The sequence below is a fragment of the Epinephelus lanceolatus genome, chromosome 22, assembly GCF_041903045.1.
Source record: "Epinephelus lanceolatus isolate andai-2023 chromosome 22, ASM4190304v1, whole genome shotgun sequence".
NCBI classification, from domain to species: domain Eukaryota; kingdom Metazoa; phylum Chordata; class Actinopteri; order Perciformes; family Serranidae; genus Epinephelus; species Epinephelus lanceolatus.
Window position 1 is genome coordinate 9,999,593 of NC_135755.1, and position 25,104 is coordinate 10,024,696.

Consider the following 25,104-nt stretch of genomic DNA (forward strand, 5'->3'; position numbering starts at 1 on the left):
GCACTGATGAGTGCTATGATAGAGGTGGCATTCAATTCAAAACTTATTTGGTGTTTTTATCTTAAAAAAAAAAACCCTAAAAGGTTATATTCCCCCTGAAACCCCATTGATAACTGTAGGGACAACCAACCCCATGTCAGAGTGTCTGATGGGTAATAACGTCTTGTTACATTCAGGCGTAAAAATGAAAGGGATACCAATTTCAAGCCAAGACCTTACAGAGTTCATTTAATGTAGGAACAACTGTTGAAAGACGTTATGATGGTGAGCAATTCACACAGAGTGAAGTGTAACAACCATCCCTGGTCTCCCCTGTTCTGGCATGTGCTGCCGTGTAACGGATGTTAACATCCTTCATTTTACCCTGTGTTAACTTTTTAACCACACCCAGATGATGCATCTGTGCTTTGCACGCAGCCCCTCCTCAACCTGAACTGAGCTGCTGAAGGGAAACACTGACTTCCTCATCATGTACAGCGTTGCTGAGATGAGAGAAACATCTTCCTTTGTTTGACCTACCGTTAAACAATCAAGGTGACAGCTACTCGCTCCTCTTCAAACACGTAAGTAACTAAAACATTTTGTATAATACACCATTTGTGTTGTTTTAATTGTGTCCATCAGCTGTGCTTCAGACCCAAAGTTTCATCTTCTCTTCTTTATTCAACTCTTTTGATTTGAAGTTGTGAAACTTTCTTGTCAAGAAGAGTTTGGGTGGTTGTAAAATGAGTTGCTGTGGTTTCCTCACAGAGAGAGAGAGAGAGGGGAAGTTTTTGTAAAGTGCGCAACAGAGGAAGTATTGCAGCAGTATTTGTAGGGTGATATCAGCTAAATTGGGCCACTTTTTGGTTAATCACTTGGGAAGCTAAGAAAAAACAATGTACGACATTTGATTGTGCTCCGATAATTAATAATGACTGTTTTTAATATTGTGTTGAATTTATGTAATAAAATATAATTGTTAAGACCCTACAGCTGTTGAAACATCAGCTGTCCCCCATTTTTGAGATGTGCGGTGTTCTGGTAAAATGGGCCACTCAAACTGCAAAGTGAAACAGTCATTTTTCATAATATAATCAGATTATCTTTAATATCAACACACACAACACAATAGAACATTACATTAAATACATTAAATGCTTTAAAAAATTCATGAAAAATAACATTAATATAGTAATAATATAAAGATCAGGCTTCAGGTCCTCTCTCTTCCTTTCTCCTCATCTCCTTTCCCTCTCTTCCTTTCTCTTCCTCTCTGTTCCTCTCTGTTCCTTCTTGTTTGCCATACTGTAATTATAGTTTCATGTTACTTTACTTAACCATCTTCCACTATCAGTTTTAGGCTACAATACATGCCTCTTTCACCTTTCCCTTTCTTGTGTGTGTGTGTGTGTGTGTGTGTGTGACTGAGCGCTAGCTAGTGAGAGCTAGCTCACGATGCGCCCTGGACCAGAGCTAACACACACACATATACATAATTACAAAGGAAAATGTTAAGAGGCCTGTAATATACAATAATATAATATATATATACAGTACAGGCCAAAAGTTTGGACACACCTTCTCATTCAATGCGTTTTCTTTATTTTCATGACTATTTACATTGTAGATTCTCACTGAAGGCATCAAAACTATGAATGAACACATGTGGAGTTATGTACTTAACAAAAAAAGGTGAAATAACTGAAAACATGTTTTATATTCTAGTTTCTTCAAAATAGCCACCCTTTGCTCTGATTACTGCTTTGCACACTCTTGGCATTCTCTCCATGAGCTTCAAGAGGTAGTCACCTGAAATGGTTTTCCAACAGTCTTGAAGGAGTTCCCAGAGGTGTTTAGCACTTGTTAGCCCCTTTGCCTTCACTCTGCGGTCCAGCTCACCCCAAACCATCTCGATTGGGTTCAGGTCCGGTGACTGTGGAGGCCAGGTCATCTGCCGCAGCACTCCATCACTCTCCTTCTTGGTCAAATAGCCCTTACACAGCCTGGAGGTGTGTTTGGGGTCATTGTCCAGTTGAAAAATAAATGATCGTCCAACTAAACGCAAACCGGATGGGATGGCATGTCGCTGCAGGATGCTGTGGTAGCCATGCTGGTTCAGTGTGCCTTCAATTTTGAATAAATCCCCAACAGTGTCACCAGCAAAACACCCCCACACCATCACACCTCCTCCTCCATGCTTCACAGTGGGAACCAGGCATGTGGAATCCATCCGTTCACCTTTTCTGCGTCTCACAAAGACACGGCGGTTGGAACCAAAGATCTCAAATTTGGACTCATCAGACCAAAGCACAGATTTCCACTGGTCTAATGTCCATTCCTTGTGTTTCTTGGCCCAAACAAATCTCTTCTGCTTGTTGCCTCTCCTTAGCAGTGGTTTCCTAGCAGCTATTTGACCATGAAGGCCTGATTCGCGCAGTCTCCTCTTAACAGTTGTTCTAGAGATGGGTCTGCTGCTAGAACTCTGTGTGGCATTCATCTGGTCTCTGATCTGAGCTGCTGTTAACTTGCCATTTCTGAGGCTGGTGACTCGGATGAACTTATCCTCAGAAGCAGAGGTGACTCTTGGTCTTCCTTTCCTGGGTCGGTCCTCATGTGTGCCAGTTTCGTTGTAGCGCTTGATGGTTTTTGCGACTCCACTTGGGGACACATTTAAAGTTTTTGCAATTTTCCAGACTGACTGACCTTCATTTCTTAAAGTAATGATGGCCACTCGTTTTTCTTTAGTTAGCTGATTGGTTCTTGCCATAATATGAATTTTAACAGTTGTCCAATAGGGCTGTCGGCTGTGTATTAACCTGACTTCTGCACAACACAACTGATGGTCCCAACCCCATTGATAAAGCAAGAAATTCCACTAATTAACCCTGATAAGGCACACCTGTGAAGTGGAAACCATTTCAGGTGACTACCTCTTGAAGCTCATGGAGAGAATGCCAAGAGTGTGCAAAGCAGTAATCAGAGCAAAGGGTGGCTATTTTGAAGAAACTAGAATATAAAACATGTTTTCAGTTATTTCACCTTTTTTTGTTAAGTACATAACTCCACATGTGTTCATTCATAGTTTTGATGCCTTCAGTGAGAATCTACAATGTAAATAGTCATGAAAATAAAGAAAACGCATTGAATGAGAAGGTGTGTCCAAACTTTTGGCCTGTACTGTATATGTATATATTAATACTTTTTAATAAGAGGAACCATCAAAATATTTGCTAACTCAGAACGTGGCTCATTTTAGCTGAAATGTGTGGCCCTATTTACCTGAACATATTAAGGTAAATTGGGCCACTAACAAAAAATGGTTTTTCATCAAAACTAATTTTATTTAGCAAAACATTAGCATGATATCTGATGGAGGCCATCAGGACATGTATTATACATCATTATTTATATATGTACATTTACCATAGACCAATCAAATCAATTGTTACATGTCAAGTATTGTTGCAGCAACAGTTTGAAATCATTTGCATTCATTGGCTGTTAACTTTTAAAGAGCTGAGACACTCAAACCTTAAATGGCCCATTTTACTTGATGGCCCAATTTAGCTGATGTCACCCTATCAACCCAGACTATTAAAGTGTTTATGGATCCTCAAACTGTGACACTAAAGCTTTTCTACATTATTACTGTAGCGACCACATGTTCACATTGAATCACCTCATCTATACACTTCATATCAAGAACTTTAAACAGACAAAGTGAGTGTGCAAATATCACAATCAGCCTTATGAAGTCTAATGTGTCAACTTTTAATTCCTAAACTCCCAGAAACAACACCTGGCCCTGGAAGGTTCAACCTTACTGTCACGTAGTCGCAGACACTTCTGCTACCATTTCATCAGATCTCATATGAAGCAGCCTCCTTCATTCATGGTTCTGATGATGTCGCTCATAAACGTGCTCGTGGCTGGATAGGAAAACCCAGAGTTGACTGAACCTGGTTGAAAACCAGCTTTGTGTTACCAGTTATCCAGACAGCCAATGTTAGGGTTAGTCAAACCAGATATCCTGGGTAAGGTGAACTGGCTTCGTAGTACAGGCCTCTGAATACCATCAACATCAACACTGTTTGTACTGATGATGCAAACCAGTGAAATACATGTGGTGTTTTTGGTATTTATGGAAAGTCAGCTGAAGCATCTTTAGAAAAATAAGTACGAGAATATGTAAACAACTGTGTTTCATTTCCAGCTCAGTGCCTGACTGATGAGATGCACCCAGGAAGTTGTCCAGCAGGAAAACTGTGTCCTCACTTAGACTGGGGAGGAGTTCATGGTTCCAGACAAGAGCAAACAGACACCTGACACAAACACAAACACAGGTAGGATGTTGTTACTGAGTAACTCACAGTTCATTCTCTCATTTTGATATGTTGCAGCCTTGTTCCCTCATTAATCTCCACTCAGCACCCCATAATGTAAATGGCATTGCACATTTATTAAAAAGAAAATGCTAAAATCATATTGACATAAAGGTATATGTTAATGTTTCACATGTGACCAGAAACAGTCCAGTGTTGTGATGACTGACTAAAGACAGACTGTAGATTGTCTCTGTGTCACCTGTAATAAGTGAACTTTGATCTCATGTGTTTGTGACTCTTCACCTCTGTCTCCTCTCACAGGGAGAAGATGATGTGCATCATCCTGCTGCTCATCAACCTGACCTCCTGTGTCTGTGGTTAGTTTACACCTTCACTTTATCATCCACACTTTCAGGCTGTTTATTACTGTTATCACACATTACCTTTTTATATTGTAGTATCTTTAGCACTGTCCACTCACCCAGCTCTGTTCTAAATAAGAGCACACTGTTATTTAGTCAATCAGTCAAACTAACATTTAGTTACCAGCCTGCATTTGATCAACTGCATTTGACTAGTTCCCTCACTACTGGTAGATGGCTGCTCGTCATCTGAACCTTCGTCTTGGCCACGTGCTCCTCCTTGAACATATTTTAGCATTGACCCTGTGTATATTTTAGAAATAAAAAAAGAGATTAGCAAGAGCTAAATGAAATACCCAAACATTTGGATTTTCTGATGACAAATAAAAAATTGTAACACTCTTCTCCCTTTTATACCATCTGACTTTCATATCCATTATTGACCAACTGTTTATAACAGGACAACCACTGCCTCAAAAACGTCATCATATGCATTAGCCTGAGTCTACTGTTTATCTGTAAAGCACTTCATTACACTGATATTTTAAAGCAGAGGTAAACAAAACAAGGGTGGCGTTTTGTCCTCGACCCACTTTCAAATTACTGAAACTTCTACATTGAGCAATTCAAAAAGTTACCAGCAGATGTCGCCCTTCCACAGCCTCAACAGAGCCTAAGATGGATCCCCAACGTACAGTCAGGTCCATAATTATTTGGACAATGATACAGTTGTCATCATTTTGGCTCTGTAGACCACCACAATGGGTTTTAAATGAAACAATGAATACCTGCTTAAAGTGCAGACTCTCAGCTTTCATTTAAGGCTTCTTTCAAAAATGTAGTATGAACCGTGTAGGAATGACAACCATTTCTTCACACAGTCCCCCAACTGTAAGGGCTCATAAGTATTTGGACAAACAAACATAATCATCAATTAAACAGTCAGTTTTAATACTTGGTTGCAAATCCTTTACAGTCAATGACTGCCTGAAGTGTTGGACACATAGACATCACCAGATGCTGGGTTTCTTCCCTGGTGATGCTCTGCCAGCCCTTTACTGCAGCCGTCTGCACTTCCTGCTTGTGTTTTGGGTGTTTTGCCCTCAGTTTTGGCTTCAGTAAGAGAAACGCATGCTCAGTTGGATTCAGGTCAGATGATATGACTTGGCCATTGCAGAACATTCCACTTCTTTGCCTTAAAAATGTCTTTGGTTGTTTTGGCAGTATGCTTCAGGTCATTGTCCAACTGCACTGTGAAGCATCGTCCAATGAGTTTTGAAGCATTTGGCAGTGCTTGGCGGGAGGAGCCCTGACTGTGTACTGCGTAGTCCGACTCACTGAACTGATACACGGCTGAACGATTCATGATTCAATTCAGTTCATGGCCTCCAGGAGCAGGGCCGTCGCAACCAGACAGGCAAACTAGGCAATTGCCTAGGGCCCCGAGCTGGAAGGGGGCCCCCAGAGACGGCTGACATTGGTCCATATCAATGACAATATGATGGAACCCCTATAGACACTGCAACAATGACAACACGTTGGAATCCCCCCTAATGGGGCCCCCTACTAGCTGCTGCTTTGAGTGGCAAGTGGCTAGTAGGGTGACCAGACCTCCCGCACTGTGTGGGACTGCACAGCATTTCTGTCTCTTTTCACGCGTCACGCAAATTGAGACCATGAGTGTCCATGCACCGTTGCGCATGGACACTCACCCTCTTGCTCAAGCAAAACAAATCATTCAACACGCTATGCAAGTACAGATTCCAACCAGCAGCAGAAACGACAAGCGAATCCTGCCAGCTGTGGGTTGAACGGGGGTCACAGACGCCGTATTCCTGTCAAATACGCTGCAAGATAAGGCTTACCGGCGACGGGGAAGTCTGGCTCCAGCTCAAATAATTTTCTCGTTGTTGATTTCATGACTGCCCAGAAAGACATGAACAGCCGAGCCGTGGCGGCACACAGGTGTGACGTGTCAGAGGAGAAACGAGCCGCTCACATTTCTGTCTTTGTGTCAGGTAACGGCCCACAAACCTCACCGCACTTTAGGGACTGTTCTTTACTTATGGAGGGACTGTTCTTTACTTGTCAGGGGAGGAGGGTGGCTGGTTGATTTTTATTTCATTTATTTATTCTATTTTGATCCCCCCTATGTTCATCACTTATTGATGCTGTTTTTGAAGTATGAGTAAGTCAATAAGTAATTTATTCCATTGAAATATCAGTGATGTATTATAGAAAAGTGATTTATCTTTTTATAATTGACAAAAGGCACATCTGCCTCATTTTCGCTGTGGTATCGTGATACTACTCAGAACCGTGATACTTTCACTGGTATCTGTTTAGAATGAGGTTTTTTTTTAACTGGTCTACTACAGTTCGGCATTGGGCACAGGGCTGAGGGCTCACGTTCACTTACTGTGTAGTATGTTCAGTGAACGTACCACAGTAGCACTGCACCCTGGCTGCTTCGCAACTCGTGAGTGATTCATTGTTTGCACGGACTGAATCAGCAGTTCCACTCTTGGCCTGCACGCTCGCTGCTGAGCTCAACTAAGCAGCACTAAGACATCACTACACTCTCCACACAAACATCTATAGATGGAGTTTAAAGGCTCACATGTTAAAGTTGTCACTTTGTCTGCTCCTCACTTTCCCTCTCTGTCTCCTCAACAGGAACATTTGTAGTCAATGTGACACAGACCTCCTATCAGGCAGAGGAGAACCACAACATCACACTGGAGTGGATGTTCACCACCAAACCTGGCAGCTCCCTCCACTCCCTTTTTATCTACTGTGAACTGAAAGCTGATCTCAGACCATCAGGTCTGTTTCGTCTACATGGAGGTGTTGAGGTCCCAGAGTCTCAGGATGAACAGTTTACAGGACGAGTCCAGTGTGACAAAGACGTCCTCAGAGAGGGACGACTCAGACTTCATGTGTCCAGACTCAGGACTGATGACTCAGGACTGTACATGTGTGAAGTGTTGACACGTTATGGCGGCAGCACTGCTACATGTCGGCTCACTGTCACTGGTAAGTTGATTCAGTATGAATTCCTTAACATGTTCAGTCCAGCAGCTTGTTGGGTGTGAAGGACAGTACACAATCAACAATCTACGATCGTTACACTTTCCTCTTTTTTAGTGACATGTTTTTTCTTTATATGGATGAAACTGGTTTGTTTGATCTCTTCACAGCAGCGAGGGAGCGGCCCAAACCTGAGACACCAAACACAGCAAGTGGACAGCAACCAAAGAGTCGAGGAATGATCGGCCTCTACTTTGTACTGGGACTGACTCTAGCAGCTGCAGCTCTGCTGGGTCTACGTGTCTGTTTATTCAGACACTTTCTGTTTAGAGAAGAAGATTTCTACCCCAGTAGTGAATTTGAGAGTATTAACAGCTCAGCACATGGATCAGAGGAAACACTTAATAACACAAATATTGCATTTAAACAAAACTGTTAGGATCAAATCAAATTCCTCGTCTAATATAATAAGCTACTATACATTTTTATATATTTACCTTTTGCACTTTAATCTCTGAGATCAACTTCTTCTTATATATGTAAGGGATAATGTATAATGAGCCGGTGAATACTGGGAAAAATAACTCCCGACAGGGGAATAGAACCCCGACGCGCAGCGGAGGGGTTTCATTCCCCTGAAGGGAGTTATTTTACATTATCCCGCTTATTACACGGCTAATTATCAGTTAAATAAATAATGTTGTCTGCCTCTGCGAAGTGCATTAAAACCGACCGGATTCGACAACTTTTAGTGAAAGTTTTGTAATCACCCAGGCTTAGTGGACTGAACCGAGGCATAAAACTCGCGTAAAATGTCATTAAGCATGACTGCCGAGTGTGTATTCAAATCTGTCTTCTTTTGTTTTTGGCAGAGAAAGTCCGTAGGTATTCTTTTTCTTCAGCAGCACCCGTTAAAATCAGCCACTTCTGTTTGTTTTTTCCCTCGGAAGTTGTTTGACAGCTGCAGTGTTGCAGGGCAGCATCCCTAGCAACGCTGGGCTACATAGCAACTGTGTGCTAGTAGCAACGGTCATTACACAGTAATATCAGACCGCAGAATGCCGCTACTGACCAATCAGAATACAGCATTTAATAGAGCCGTGTAATAAATATATATATTTATTAATCATGTTCTTGCAGAATGTAATGAAGCTCTCATGTTAACTAAAGACTCTTCTGATCTGCCTGTTCTGATGTGTTAGGACCACTGACATGATCAGTTCATGCAAAAAGTGGCAGAGTGGGCTCAGAAGTATGACATCATGTGATAGATATGTCCAAATTAAGCAAGAGTTTAAACTGGAGAGTTATCTGTTGCATGAAAACCAAAAGTACAGAAAGGCTATTTGTAATGTTTTGAGTGAACAACCCAGAATCCCTGAAGTCAGTGCACCTGCATCCACTGTGATGATAATCATGTGGGAGACGAGTATTATGTTTTGTTAGAGTGTCAGAATGTCAGCTTAATGACTTACAGAGAAAGGTATTTGCAATCAGAGAAGCCAAGTTATCAGTAATCTAGGTGCTTTTCTCAAGAATGTCCTTCCTTTGTTTAAGTAGCGTTGGTCGTACTTCACCCACGCTGTGTGCCATTGTTCTGTTTTATCAGGGACCTCGGTAGAAGGCAGAGGACCCTGTTGTTTCTGGTGCGTTTATTCTTTCTACGCCGCCTCTTTGAGGCAGAATTTGACCCCCTAAATATACTCAAATCCTCACCAAAATTGGCACGCATGTCAGGACTGGCAAAAAATTTGATGAAATGAAAAAATGAACCCCTAAAGTGCCAAAATGGGCTCTGTAGCGCCGCCTAGGCACACTGAAATGGCCACTGCGGCCGGTAGGAATGTCGTAGAAAGATCAAACCAGAACTGGCTTGTTTGTCTCATCAAGACCTACAAATCACGCGCTGACACCCCTGACCGAAATCCTGCTGTTAGTTTATCTGAGAGATTAAGAGTACCTGATATGGTCTGAAAAGGTATTCCCCTGATTGGATAGCTTTTTAAACTAGCCCGCCCACAGCCCACAGCCCACCTAGTGTAATTTATACTAGACCTGTGGAAACATTTGGCTGGGGTCTCTCAAAATGATTTCCACAAACGTCTGGCGTAGTCCACGAGCAAGCACACACATGGCAGCCTTAATATATAATGGACAGTAGGCTTACGTTAGGTGTCTTTCCCTCTGCCAATGAAATGGCATCTCCGAACGTTATCTAAAGTGAACTTAAACTAGCCAAAGTTTAATTCGGGGTCGCACTTTGCGAGACTCATGTTTTTGGCATCGACTCAACAGACATAAAGTTTGAACCACTAGACTTTTAACCAGATGATCTTCCCTCCCTCCACCTCATTCTCATCTCCCCTTGCTGCTTCCTGTCCCTGCCTCGTCTGTTCTGCTTTACTTGTCAACATGTGTGGGCTACTGTCCGCTGATAAATTTGCACCACGGGCTGCAGCAGCTTACCTTACCTAGGCTTCATGTGCGTTCCATTCACTGAATATGCACAGACGCACCCAATACCTGCAAGTGCAACCTCTCCACTCTTTGATATGTGGCACTGGCCCTACTGCGTGGTTGAAGTAGGAAGAAGTTGTGTCCATGCTATTCTTCCTTGACACATCAGTCATAGTGTAGCCCTACGGACATTCAGTAATGAAAAAAACAGGCTTATTAATGAAATTTGACTGGGAATATTTACAGGGGCACAGCACATTTTTACCAAGGCACGTGCCCTGGTGAAAAGTGTCTGGCAACGCGCCTGGTCCAAGGCAAGCCTGAGCCGGCCCTAACTATAAGCTTTATCAAAGAGGAAAGTCTTAAGTCTAGTCTTAAATGTGGAGACGGTGTCTGCCTCCCGGACCGTAACAGGAAGATGATTCCACAGGAGAGGAGCCTGATAGCTGAAGGCTCTGGCTCCTGATCTACTTTTGGAGACTTTAGGGACCACGAGTAGGGGAGACTGGGGATGGTTGTAACAAAGGGATAGTTGTAACACTCTCAGTTTGGCCAATTAGAAACGAGCTGTGGTGACATCATCAAGATAGTCCATGCCCATTTACAATTGGAGCTCACTGGTGAAGCCGCATGTCTCTGAGTCCAAAATTGTCTGTTCTAGAGCCAGAAAACAGTTTTTCAGGTGAGAAACCAAACATTTTCATCACAGTTGTTTTTTGCATAGTGTCCATTGTGTTGTATGTACAATTGTTTCACTTACATAGGTTCAAGTAGTAGTTTCTCTAGTTTAATTTGATGTGTTTCATTAGTGTTAGCTTTGAAGCTAAATGCTAAAAACGGTTAGCTCTTTCATGGCTGCTGGGCATGGGGAGGGTTGTAACTTTTCTAAAGTGTTTATTGTTCAACTGCTGTTCAAAATGCTGTTCAAACTTCAACCTCATTCAGGCGACAACGCACGTGCGCGCACACACACACACACACACACACACACACACACACGCACACACACACAGGTTAATACTTTATTATTCTTGATTTTATTTATTTTATGTTATATATTTTTATTTATTTTATTGTACTTATTTTTGTATTTATGTTATACATTTCTATTTGTTTTAATATTATAATTATTGTATTCTTACAAGTTTATTGTTCCTTCTTTATTACTCATTAAAGTGCTTGAATACATTTAGCCTACTGTGAATCTTTTTTAAGCACAATAATTTCATTGTTACATCCATCCCCAGCTAGTGTTACAACTCACCCCGGTACTGGGGTAAGTTGTAACAATATACCTCTTTGTATTTGACATTAATTTCCATAATCTGTGATGGTGTAGTAGAGGTCAGAGTGTGTGTTATTTATAGCAGACAAATATGGGTACCATGTATCAAAATTTAAGAGCTCTAACAAAAAAACCCACTGAGTTACACTTGCTCAAACAAAAAGTGTTACAGTCATCCCCGGTCTCCCCTAACCCTGCGTTCTCAGAGCGCAGTGTTCTGGTGGGATAATAAGGCACTATGAGCTCTCTAAGATATGACGGAGCCTGACCATTTAGAGCTTTATAAGTTAACAGTAGGATTTTAAATTCAATTCTGGATTTTACAGGGAGCCAGTGCTGAGAAGCTAAAACAGGAGAAATATGATCTCGTTTCTTAGTTCCTCTTAGTACACGTGCTGCTGCATTCTGAATTAGCTGGAGAGTTTTTAAGGACTTACTAGAGCTACCTGATAATAGAGAGTTACAGTAATCCAGCCTTGAGGTAACAAAAGCGTGGATCAGTTTTTGCTGCATGCAGCAGTGGAAGAAGTGCTTGCATCTTTTTACTCAAGTGAATGTAACAATGCCAGTACTCTGTTACAAGTCAAGTACTGCATTCAGATTTTCTACAACTGGCTACTACTAGCTCACTGCTGTTAAAATCATTGATGCATTTATGTGTTTGTTGCTGTCCTCAGGCCCAGGGGAACCTGGGCCGGTAGCAAACACAATGCTTGTGTGTCTGCATGTATAAACAAAGAGGCAGAAAACTTGTGTGCTGCTCAGCTGCAGGATTTATTCTGCTTCCTTTACATACTGAACAAAATACATAATATGAATCAAGTGTCCTTCAAGTATCACAGAGGCTTCACAACCTTTGTCTCCCTTATACTGGGGTACATGTATGTGACACTGAGGAATATTAATGTTCAACTGGGCTGCAGATTGTTTTGCTTGTAGCGTGCTTTAGGTTCCTCCCAACTAAATACACCATCTAGTGACCTGTTCAGGTATTACACCAACACAGCAACAAGTAAAGTACAATGAAAGTGCATTAACTTATTATTTTAGTCATGAACTGAACCACAGCCTCATATGAACTGTACTTTAGTCCCAATGACTTGTTAAACACATTTAATGAATGTCATTTTAAAAAAATAAAGTAAATATATTTTAACCCCTTACACTTACAGTACAATGTAGCTTAAAATAGAAATACTCAAGTACTCACCAACAGTTTCTCACTGTGATGTTTGTAAATACCTATATAATATATATCTATACTGTATATTCTTTTGTGTTGTTTAATCAGTGTTTCCATCACAGCTCTTTATTGAGTTGAAGTTTAAGTCCCAAAGAGCTGTGACGCTTTCACATGTTGCATCATGGAAAAGAGTTTGATCTAAAATGTCATTGTTTTTATTAATTCTATTGTATTTACCATATTTGTTCTGACAGAAAAAAATATGATTTTCTCATAAATCTTTTCAAAAATAAATAAATGTAAACTTGCAGGAGTTGATGTGAGGACCTGGTATGGCTGACAGAGGAGGAGGCTGTTTGGATGTTACAGCAGCAACATCAGTTTTTGGTCTGAAATTACTTTTGTCAATATTGACCAACAACTGAAACACTGTGTGAATAAAAACAATATTACTGTGCAGCTGATTGGACATGTTTTATTTTAAATAGTACAGTAACTGCAACATGTCACCTGAGGAGAAATACCAGTCTCACTAATAAAACTGCAGTGTTTTGAGTTGTTGAGTTAGGGGCAGGGCTGCTGCCTCAGTGTCTGTGGATGCATACTTTTCTTTCTTATCAGTAGATTTAGTTAAACAGAATCTGACTGCAAAGATGGCGCAGACAATCAGTAGAGCTATCAGTCCCAGTCCAACGTAGAGGCCGATCCTTCCTCGACTCTCTGGTTGTGGACTCTCTGGTTGTGGACTCTCTGGTTGTGGACTCTCTGGTTGTGGACTCTCTGTTGGTCTCTGAGGTTTGGGCTCATCAGCAGCTGCTGACAGAAAATAAGATCAGCAGACTGACAGGGAGAAAACCTGTTTAAACCAGTAGAAAGACTCAATAAAATCCTAATCTGCATCACAGGTCACATATTAAAGATGTGAGGTTTTACTTCAAAGTCAGAAAAAGGTCTCTTAAAAGTACTTTAATGTTTCTGTAGAGTAACTGAATTAAATATTCAAACTAGAGCTAAAACATGAATAATCTTGAACTTTAATTTTCAAGTTCAAACAGAAAAACAGTCTCTGGTTCCAGTATTAATCAACTTACCAGTGACAGTGAGCCGACATGTAGCAGTGCTGCCGCCATCACGTGTGAACACTTCACACATGTACAGTCCTGAGTCATCAGTCCTGAGTCTGGACACATGAAGTCTGAGTCGTCCCTCTCTGAGGACGTCTTTGTCACACTGGACTCGTCCTGTAAACTGTTCATCCTGAGACTCTGGGACCTCAACACCTTCATGTAGACGAAACAGACCTGATGATCTGAGATCAGTTAACAGTTCACAGTAGATAAAAAGGGAGTGGAGGGAGCTGCCAGGTTTGGTGGTGAACATCCACTCCAGTGTGATGTTGTGGTTCTCCTCTGCCTGATAGGAGGTCTGTGTCACATTGACTACAAATGTTCCTGTTGAGGAGACAGAGAGGGAAAGTGAGGAGCAGACAAAGTGACAACTTTAACATGTGAGCCTTTAAACTCCATCTATAGATGTTTGTGTGGAGAGTTTGACTGATTCACTGAATAACAGTGTGCTCTTATTTAGAACAGAGCTGGGTGAGTGGACAGTGCTAAAGATACTACAATATAAAAAGGTAATGTGTGATAACAGTAATAAACAGCCTGAAAGTGTGGATGATAAAGTGAAGGTGTAAACTAACCACAGACACAGGAGGTCAGGTTGATGAGCAGCAGGATGATGCACATCATCTTCTCCCTGTGAGAGGAGACAGAGGTGAAGAGTCACAAACACATGAGATCAAAGTTCACTTATTACAGGTGACACAGAGTCAATCTACAGTCTGTCTGTAGTCATCACAATACTCCTTTGTATTTATTATCCTGATTATCACACACAACTGATGGACACCAGGCATCAGCACTAAAAACTATGTCAACTACAACCACAGCAATGTAAAGCTTATTTGTTCTCCTGCACACATGTAGGCCTGACTTTTCAAAGAACAAAAGCTGCAGTAATATATTTCTGCCACAAGATGGCGCCAGTGGTTAAAGTCAATGAGTGCTCTCCTAGCAGCAGGTGAATGGGACTTGTTGGTGACTGAGGAGTCCTCTGGACTGTCTCTGACTTCTCACAGACTGACGACACAGTTTTAGTGCTAAAAGGTCAAACACCAAAAACATGTTAAAGTCAGGACTGACTCCTTATTATCAGGAGTTTCTCTTTACTCAACCAGTTAGGAGCTACTTTAAGCTTTAGGATGGATGTTGTGTGAATACGAGCCAGGAGTGCAGAAAATCCTAAAGTGTGAACCTGCAGCTCAGATAAACATGTTCCATGAGTCAATGTGCCTGCATATAAAGGAAAGAGAATCAAAGTGCAAATAAAGCTTTCAAGTGAATTCTATGAAATGAAAATAAATGCTGTGGTCTCTTATAAACAATAGACAAGAGAAAATATTCAAAGTTAAAGACAAATAGAAAGTGTGTCTCTTTCCTAAATGTTGCAGCTGTTGTTTAAAGTCACATAGAGGAGCTTTTTATGTGGATCAGGTTTTAGGATGATCTGTCTTCAATCAATCACATGTCTGTTAAAGTGTTGTTGTTGAATTGTGTCTTTACTGAGAGAAGCCAGCACATTATTATCTGTTAACATCTTGTCTAATCCAGGCACTGATCTCAGTCCCCAAATACAACATCTTTACATCTGGATTCATTTAATATCAACTGAAATACAGAGACATATATTACCTTGTCTTCAGGCACATACGGACCAAAGCGTTAGATGAGTGGACTCCATCAGTCAGGTAAAATGTGTCTGTGTGACTGTGGTTTGTAGTTCCCCTCAGTTCCTGCTGTAGATGCAAAAAAAGACCTGATACGCCCTCTGTTTTTTCAGATAAGCTGTTTGTTTCAGTAAGATCAGTGCGATATGAGATCTTGTGCCCTTGTTATCTTTATCACAAAGTCATCACTGACAACAGGTGCAGCTTTCAGAAGCAGCTTATCTCCCCCAACCACAGTGCATGATGGGAAACTCTCTGCTCTCCTCTAATCTAATGAAGTTTAATACAAACTGTTCTTTTCTGATTCTTCAGTATGCATTACCTTATGAACCATAAGGAGCCATGTGGAGGTGGATACATGTCTAACAGTAACAGCTGTTAGGTGTAACAATAAACAATAAACACTTTTATAACTCTCAGCTCTTGTTTCCATGAGTTGATTTTCTCATCCTGATGATTTACCTGCAGCCACACGGCAACACCGTCAAACACCAACCACACAAAGCACCAAGACTTGCAAAATAGAAATCATAGAAATAAGAGAGACATTATTATCACAAATCCAACAATATAAGAGCAGTTAAAGAGGCAGGATCTTAAAGCTGTTAATAATTATTAGGTGAGTTTATCCTTCTGGTCTTTAAAATAATAGCCACTGTAGGTGTGCGTTAAGCAGCATAAAAAGAACAACGCATTTGGTGTTTTCAAAGGGAAACTAGATATAATGCCTTAAGAGATGTTACCAGAAGTGATGTTTAACATTTCGCTTTACACCGTGTTTACCTTCCCATCACACCTGGATGCTTCTTTACTTTCACCAGTAACAAACCGACAACAGCGCCTCCTTCAACCTGCGGTGGCTCAATACACCATCTAGTGACCTGTTCAGGTATTACACCAAGACAGGAACAAGTAAAGTACAATGACAATGCATTAGATTCCTATTTAACACATAGTAGAATAAAAAAAAGTATATTTAACTTATTATTTTAGACATGAACTGAACCATAACCTCACTTTCTGTATTACATTCAAGGTAAACAAAAAATCCTGCATATTTTTCCTTTTGTCAATATTGACCAACAACTGAAACACTGTGTGAATAAAAACAATATTACTGTGCAGCTGATTGGACATGTTTAATGTCAAATAGTACAGTAACTGCAACATGTCACCTGAGGAGAAATACCAGTCTCATTTATAAAATTGCAGTGTTTTGAGTTGTTGAGTTAGGGGCAGGGCTGCTGCTGGACATTCAGGTCTTGAATCAGTGCTCTAATGACTCACTCACAGGGTCCTGTACGTCCTGATGAGTTGTTTCTCTGGTAAACTCAGTGTCTGTGGATGCATAGCTTTCCTTCTTATCAGTTCATTTAGTTAAATAGACTTTGACTGCAAAGAGTATGGCACAGACAAACAGTAGAGCTGCTGCCAGTCCCAGTCCAACGTAGAGGCTGATCCCTCCCCCACTCTCTGTTGGTCTCTGAGGTTTGGGCTCATCAGCAGCTGCTGACAGAAAATAAGATCAGCAGACTGACAGGGAGAAAACCTGTTTTAAGCCAGTAGAAAGACTAAATCAAATCCTAATCTGCATCACAGGTCACATATTAAAGATGTGAGGTTTTACTTCAAAGTCAGAAAAAGGTCTCTTAAAAGTACTTTAATGTTTCTGTAGAGTAACTGAATTAAATATTCAAACTAGAGCTAAAACATGAATAATCTTGAACTTTAATTTTCAAGTTCAAACAGAAAAACAGTCTCTGGTTCCAGTATTAATCAACTTACCAGTGACAGTGAGCCGACATGTAGCAGTGCTGCCGCCATAATGTGTGGACACATCACACATGTACAGTCCTGAGTCATCAGTCCTGAGTCTGGACACATGAAGTCTGAGTCGTCCCTCTCTGAGGACGTCTTTGTCACACTGGACTCGTCCTGTAAACTGTTCATCCTGAGACTCTGGGACCTCAACACCTCCATGTAGACGAAACAGGACTGAGGCTCTGAGATCAGTTTTCAGTTCACAGTAGATATAAAGGGAGTGGAGGGAGCTGCCAGGTTTGGTGGTGAACATCCACTCCAGTGTGATGTTGTGGTTCTCCTCTGCCTGATAGGAGGTCTGTGTCACATTGACTACAAATGTTCCTGTTGAGGAGACAGAGAGGGAAAGTGAGGAGCAGACAAAGTGACAACTTTAACATGTGAGCCTTTAAACTCCATCTATAGATGTTTGTGTGGAGAGTTTGACTGATTGACTGAATAACAGTGTGCTCTTATTTAGAACAGAGCTGGGTGAGTGGACAGTGCTAAAGATACTACAATATAAAAAGGTAATGTGTGATAACAGTAATAAACAGCCTGAAAGTGTGGATGATAAAGTGAAGGTGTAAACTAACCACAGACACAGGAGGGCAGGTTGATGAGCAGCAGGATGATGCACATCATCTTCTCCCTGTGAGAGGAGACAGAGGTGAAGAGTCACAAACACATGAGATCAAAGTTCACTTATTACAGGTGACACAGAGACAATCTACAGTCTGTCTGTAGTCAGTCATCACAACACTGGACTGTTTCTGGTCACATGTGAAACATTAACATATACCTTTATGTCAATATGATTTTAGTATTTTCTTTATAATAAATGTGCAATGCATTTACATTATGGGGTACTGAGTGGAGATTAATGAGGGGAAAAAATAAGTTTAAGTGATTTTAGCACAAGGCTGCAACCAAACAACATGGGAAAAAGGTGAAGTCTAAATACTTTCTGAATAAACTGTAAATTACTCAATAACAACATCCTACCTGTTCCTGTGTCAGGTGTCTGTTTGCTGTTGTCAAGAACCATGTACTCATCCTCAGTCTACGAGGACGAGTGAGTGAAGACATGGTTTTCCTGCTGGAAAACTTTCCGGCTGCATCTCATCAGTCAGACACTGAGCTGGAAATGAAACAAAGTTGTTTACACAATTTCTTTAAACAATTTTTCTAAACATTCTTTTGTCAGCTTTCCATAAATACCAAAGACACCACATGTATTTCACTGGTTTGCATCATCAGTACAAACAGTGTTAATGTTGATGGTATTCAGAGGCCTGTACTACGAAGCAGCATTTGAAGTGAGCAAGGTAACTTCAGTATGGGGAGCCGCCTGTCAAAGTCACTTTTTATCACATTTACAGCAATATTTGAAATATGTTAAATATGTCACAGTTAAATCTAAATGTTAAATCTAAATCTAATTCTAAATGTTAAATGTTAAATCTAAATCTATACTAGTCCATACCCATTGAGTGCACAGTTGCCCACGTACAGTTTCACATGGTGTGTGTTTGGGATACAGGTCATAGGAAATTGCAGATTAAATAGTCAACTGAACCCATTAAGAAGAGCAATGTATTCAGACAGAGGTTTTGTGAATTTGATAGTACGATTGGTTTATTGAAAGTACAGTAGTACCATTGCCAATAGTGGAATAGATAGTGGGCTAAAACTGTACATTAGTAGTTGAGGTAGCACGCTGAAAGGCAGATAGTTAAAGTCATTGCCTTATAGAAGCTCAGTTTTAGTAAGTTTTCCAACTTTTGCCAAGAGGGAACTTTAGATATTGGTCCCTAGATTATGTTCACCCAGTTTCATGCAGATCACTCAAACTTCCTAGGAAGAGATCCATTTGAAGTGTTTTTCAAAAAATTCAAAATGGCGGAAAATCTATATAAGCGGAAGTTATGGGTTCTTGAGGCAAATGTGTTCCTCATGAGGAGAGAGAGGTCTCTGTGCCAAGTTTCATGTCTCTACGACATACGGGGCATGAGATACGCCCATTCAAATGCTGCAATTTTAATCAGTTGCTATAGCGCCCCCCTTTGGCCAACTGATGTAATATTGCTTCATTCGCATCCTCCCACTGTGCCAAATTTCACATGGATTGACCGAGTCAGTGAGGAGGAAAATGTGGAACAGACACAAACACACACACACACACACACACACACACACACACACACACACACACCGTTTTCGTCTTTATATAGTAAGAAAATAGTAAGATGTTGAATCTAAATCTAAATCTAAAATCTAAATCTAAATGTTAAGTGTTAAATCTAAATATTAAACCTAAATGTGCTTTGGGAAACTAAATATTTAGCTTATATGCAAATGCACACTGCTGGTTACGGGAAGTACCAAAATAAAAGCCCGGGTGGTCAGACTGTATTTATAGCATGAAATGATGAATTAAAACCAAAGCAATTGGAGAAAATCAATGCTTGAACATCCATCAGCGTGATAAGAACTACCTACAATGACAGAAACCATGTTTGGGAATATTTTATTTGACATTACTTTGAGTTTTTAGTGTCCCATCCTTGCTTGGCAACATGCCAACATGTGTGGCGACTTAGCTGGAAACACTGGAAGGTCTGTTTTGGCCGCAGTTCAGAATTTCAGCGGTGCATCATTGGCGACAGCAACAGTATCCACCATAGTGCCACCACAGGACTCAGTAAGTTTGCTTTCTAACTCACGTAGCATATGTTCCTTATGTTAGCATGTGTAGAGCAACAGCCTTTCTGTACTTCCCTTGAACCAGTATTATCAATGAACAAGACCCACAAGACCACCGGGGGTCAAATGTTTAGGACTCAACCCCTGTATTTCCTCAGACTGGACGAACACTTCTTTCAGCCATCCTTAGGCCAAAAGGAGGTAAAAAAAGTATCCAGCCTTGGGGAAAAACGCGGTGATGAACGACCGACTAGTTGTCGTGAGACAATGCTTCTTTTCTCAACCACATCCTGTCCATTCGCATTGCCCCGGGGAAATCACGCCCTCCCCTCTCTTACCAAATGTTTCTGTGTGACAAACTTGAAATGTCTGTTGAAAGTGAAATTATAATTATATCCATGTTATAACATTGTAAATGTGCATAATCCTTGTTTGTTAGTTGAATGATGTTTTTCTTATTTTCGTAGGGCAAAAATTAAGGGAATTATGAATTAAAGATTTTAATTCCTTTATTTAACATGGAGCCATACTGCCATCTTGTGAAGGCAGTTAAAGTGGGTTCTCATAAGGAGCCCCATATTATATTTAGAGTTAAAATATAGTTGGGTTTATTAATCAACTTGTTTTCATGAATATGTGCTTCCTTATTTTGTTTTTCATTATATGTTGCAACTATAGGTTAGTCTAGAGTGTGTGTATTTGAAGCAGTTTAGGCTATACATGTACTTTGCTGATACACGCGGTGTAATAATTGTATTCATTTTAATTGGATGATAAGAACCGATTTTGACCATAATGGGAAGAGTATGTGTCTATCACACATAACATGTTAAAGTATATGATCTCGTATAATAGAAGCATTAAGTTTCCTTTAAAATAAAGTAATAAGCCTATTTTACAACTAAGAAGACCGCCTTAGCAAACCCGCCCACTTTGGCTGGATAAAAACAAGTGGGCTTGGCGCATCTAAACAGCAAAAATACTCCATACTAATGTCACAGAGGCCCATAGCTCAGTGATTCCTGCATGTAATTTAAGTGTTAGCCGACAGTGAATCTTTGATAAGCATTTTCAATATTCCTTGACTCTCTGATTGAAGATTGCAGATTGTTATTCACATCCCACGCCACTGACATTTTACTGACCTGCAGTCACAAACCCTTTTGGTACCGTTTCATCACATGTGATATGAAGCAGCCTCCTTCATTCATGGTTCTGATGATGTCGCTCATAATTAACACCCCGTCTCTTTCACATGAACGTGCTCATGACTGGATGGGAAAACCCAGAGCGGACTGAACTAGTTGATAACCAGCTTTGTAGTACCAGTTATGAGACAGAGACCATCTTTTAATCCCCCTTACTGGTATTTGTGTTGATTTCACTATCAATGTTTTTCTTTTCTCCCAGCAGCTCCAGCCTCTGCTTATTTGCTCATTTGGTTTATTTTGACTTCATGTCTCTCTCTTTGTTTCAGTAACAAGTCTGTGTGCCCTATGCCTAATTTTCAAATCAATTTAAGGTTCTCGAAAAAGTAGTTCCTGTTGTGTAATTCTGAATGATGATGAAAAAAGGTGAATTATCAAAGATGTTAAAGTCAGGACTGACTCCTTATTATCAGGAGTTTCTCTTTACTCAACCAGTTAGGAGCTACTTTAAGCTTTAGGATGGATGTTGTGTGAATACGAGCCAGGAGTGCAGAAAATCCTAAAGTGTAAACCTGCAGCTCAGATAAACATGTTACATGAGTCAATGTGCCTGCATATAAAGGAAAGACAAAACCCTGTCAACTGAGTTACACTGAGTTAAAATAGAGTGTAGGGCTTCTTATAATGATACACAACAGAAACTATTAAAGCTAAAGCTTTTTCTGTGGATCAGGTTTTAGGATGATCTGTCTTCAATCAATCACATGTCTGTTAAAGTGTTGTTGTTGAATTGTGTCTTTACTGAGAGAAGCCAGCACATTATTATCTGTTAACATCTTGTCTAATCCAGGCACTGATCTCAGTCCCCAAATACAACATCTTTACATCTGGATTCATTTAATATCAACTGAAATACAGAGACATATATTACCTTGTCTTCAGGCACATACGGACCAAAGCATGAGTGGACTCCATCAGTCAGGTAAAATGTGTCTGTGTGACTGTGGTTTGTAGTTCCCCTCAGTGGTCCTATAGACACAAAGACCTGATACGCCTTCTGCTTATTCAAATAAGAGCCAGCTGCCAGTAGCTCTTGTTTTCGAGCAACCTAACAGTTAACGGATAAAAAGACAGCTGCTGTTTTGGGGGGTGGAGTCAGTGGAGTCAGTGGAGCATGATCTTCTTTTTTGCAGGAAATAGAGGAAGAAAGAAGAGTGATGATGGCAGGACAAAGGGAGGCCAGGATTAAGGACATGCTTGTGAGTGGAGACCCTGTGGAGGGGAGAAAGGTGATATTTAGGTGTCTGAGGATGTTTTCACACTTGGTCCTTTTCAGCCCTCTGAGCAGACTCAGAGTGGTGACTCAGCATTTTTGGGCATATGTGAACACTCCAAGAGAACTCCGACCCATCTGAAGTGAACCATACTCGGACTACCTTGAGTATGGCTCTTTGCCCTTTGTATTTAAACGTCTAGGTACGACACGTCAGCCAGTGCATGCCCACAGCAGACCACAACCAATCAATTTGTGGTGGGGTGCTCCTTTAATGCAGTGTGTTTCAGGCATTTAGTGCTATTTAATGCAGCCTAGCCCTGCCTCCTCCCCAACCACGCCCCTAATCAGTGCCAGATTATATAAGGCCCCTGGTGGCTCCTGTCCTCTTCCCTGTTGTGGCTGATTGTTAGCAGCTCTGATCCATTATCTGAACACAGTGCATGTGGAAACCCTGCTGAGTGATTCTGTGTTAATGCCCTGTATCAGAGGTGGTTCTTTTTATTTAGCTTTATAGTTGGTTTGCTTAAGTTGTCCTGATTTTGCTGTTATATCAAACCAACTTAGTTTATTTGTTTGTAATTTTTTCACATAGGCTCTTTTCTTTCAGTAAAGCAGCTAGAGCACCACCTGTGTTGGGAGGCGAGGCACCTATGGTGAGGTCCCTGAACTTACTGCATGAGAGTGAAAGTACCAGGACACGAGTGTAGATTGCACCATTGGTTTGACAATTTATGTTTTTCTTTTCTCCCAGCAGCTCCAGTCCCTACTAGCTCATTTTTGCAAAATTCAGCAAAATATTTGGTTTATATTGACTTCACGTCTCTGTCCTTGTTTCAGTAACAAGTCTTTTTGCAGCATTCCTAATTCAGTCAGGAACACTTAAGTCAAAGAAAACTTTATTTCCATTTGCAGGATTATATTTGGTGGTATGGCTCTGTTCTGGGGCCTCTTTGTCTTTCCTCAGACCTACGCAGAAAGCCTAAGGTGGAGTGTGCACACCTCTCTGCCCTTCCATGTGCAAAATTGAGGAAAGCCTGGGGCAGAGAGCACACATCCCTGCGCTTCCATGTGCCTACATGTAAAGCCTAAGGCAGAGAAAGCACACATCCCTGCCCTTCCACGTGCCTACATGGAAAGCCTAAGGCAGGGAGAGCAGCAGCAAAGACCCCAGGAACAGAACAGAGCAGCATCAAAGACAAACAGAACAGCAGACACAGCATGAAAAGGAGGAGCTGGGGTGGAGGCTGGTTGCAAAGCGGCTTGCAGAGGAAGCAGCAACAGTAGGCAGACCAGAGCAGTTTAAATACGGCGCCCTGAATGAGATTCGCTAATTGGTTGCATAGAAAGGAATCATGTGATCTATCAGCTGACTCCCTTCATCAATCAGCTACTCCATCAGTTGATTGGGCTGTTTGAGATCAGCTGATGTAGCTGAGCTTGACATCCTGTTCTGCCTGAACTATTGCTATGCTCAACTTTTGAACTAAATGTAGGGTTCTGGAAAAAGTATTTTTAAAGTATTTTTTGGGGTGTAATTCCCCCAGATGGCGTTGTTGGTTCTCTTCTACTTTTTCCACTTGTTGCCCCCCCTCGCCACAAACTGAAGCTGCTACACTGACCACATTAGCCACACCTGCCTGTGTGGGCACTGTGCTGCTTGTGAAGAGTCCTGTCTCTGACTTCTCACAGACTGAGGACACAGTTTTAGTGCTAAAAGGTCAAACACCAAAAACATGTTAAAGTCAGGACTGACTCCTTATTATCAGGAGTTTCTCTTTACTCAACCAGTTAGGAGCTACTTTAAGCTTTAGGATGGATGTTGTGTGAATACGAGCCAGGAGTGCAGAAAATCCTAAAGTGTGAACCTGCAGCTCAGATAAACATGTTACATGAGTCAATGTGCCTGCATATAAAGGAAAGACAAAACCCTGTCAACTGAGTTACATTGAGTTCAAATAGAGTGTAGGGCTCCTTATAATGATACACAACAGAAACTATTAAAGCTAAAGCTTTTTCTGTGGATCAGCTTTTAGGATGATCTGTCTTCAATCAATCACATGTCTGTTAAAGTGTTGTTGTTGAATTGTGTCTTTACTGAGAGAAGCCAGCACATTATTATCTGTTAACATCTTGTCTAATCCAGGCACTGATCTCAGTCCCCAAATACAACATCTTTACATCTGGATTCATTTAATATCAACTGAAATACAGAGACATATATTACCTTGTCTTCAGGCACATACAGACCAAAGCGTTAGATGAGTGGACTCCATCAGTCAGGTAAAATGTGTCTGTGTGACTGTTGTTTGGAGTTCATCTCAGTTCCTGCTGTAGATGCAAAAAAGACCTGATACGCCCTGTGCTTATTCAAATAAGCTGTTTGTTTAAGTGAGCTGCAACTTTCAGAAGCAGCTTACTGTATCTCCACCGACCACAGTGCATGATGGAAACTCCCTGCTCTCCTCTAATCTAATGAAGTTTAATACAAACTTTTCTTTATGTTGAACTGTAAAGATGATTCTTCAGTATGCATTACCTTATGATCTATAAGCAATCATGTGGAGGTGGATAAATGACGTGTAATTTAAAAGCAAAACAGAGTAGTGGCTGTTACGTGTAAAATAATAAACACTCTGGATGTCTGTCAGAGAGATCTTATTGCTGCTGATGACATATGTCTGTATATCAGCCACTTGACTTGTTTTAACTTCCAGCTTATTACTCTCATCTCAGATAAGTTCTATATTACCTTTTGTTTGTAT

The 25,104-nt window shown here is 40.9% G+C and overlaps 2 protein-coding genes across 3 annotated transcripts; one reads left to right on the forward strand and one right to left on the reverse strand.

The window, feature by feature from the left end:
- Positions 1-447: 447 nt before the first annotated feature.
- On the forward strand, positions 448-11,695 carry LOC117272922 (uncharacterized). 2 transcript variants are annotated; one of them, XM_078163753.1, is made up of 5 exons: positions 448-563; positions 4,196-4,325; positions 4,629-4,684; positions 7,346-7,705; positions 7,870-11,695. In XM_078163753.1, the coding sequence occupies exons 3-5, from the start codon at positions 4,636-4,638 to the stop codon at positions 8,136-8,138; spliced, it is 678 nt and encodes a 225-aa protein (XP_078019879.1). In that variant the 5' UTR covers positions 448-563; positions 4,196-4,325; positions 4,629-4,635; the 3' UTR covers positions 8,139-11,695. The 2 variants fall into 2 exon arrangements, with proteins under 2 accessions (XP_078019879.1, XP_078019880.1); XM_078163754.1 differs by having other exon boundaries at positions 484-563; positions 4,201-4,325.
- Positions 11,696-17,153: 5,458 nt separating this feature from the next.
- Positions 17,154-24,665, reverse strand: LOC144459937 (programmed cell death 1 ligand 1-like). The gene is made up of 5 exons (XM_078164772.1): positions 24,567-24,665; positions 21,998-22,338; positions 18,218-18,353; positions 17,809-17,864; positions 17,154-17,557 (listed from the first exon to the last, which is right to left on the reverse strand). Exons 4-5 carry the CDS (start codon positions 17,855-17,857, stop codon positions 17,154-17,156), a joined length of 453 nt encoding a protein of 150 aa, XP_078020898.1. The 5' UTR covers positions 17,858-17,864; positions 18,218-18,353; positions 21,998-22,338; positions 24,567-24,665.
- Between the last annotated feature and the right edge of the window lie 439 nt (positions 24,666-25,104).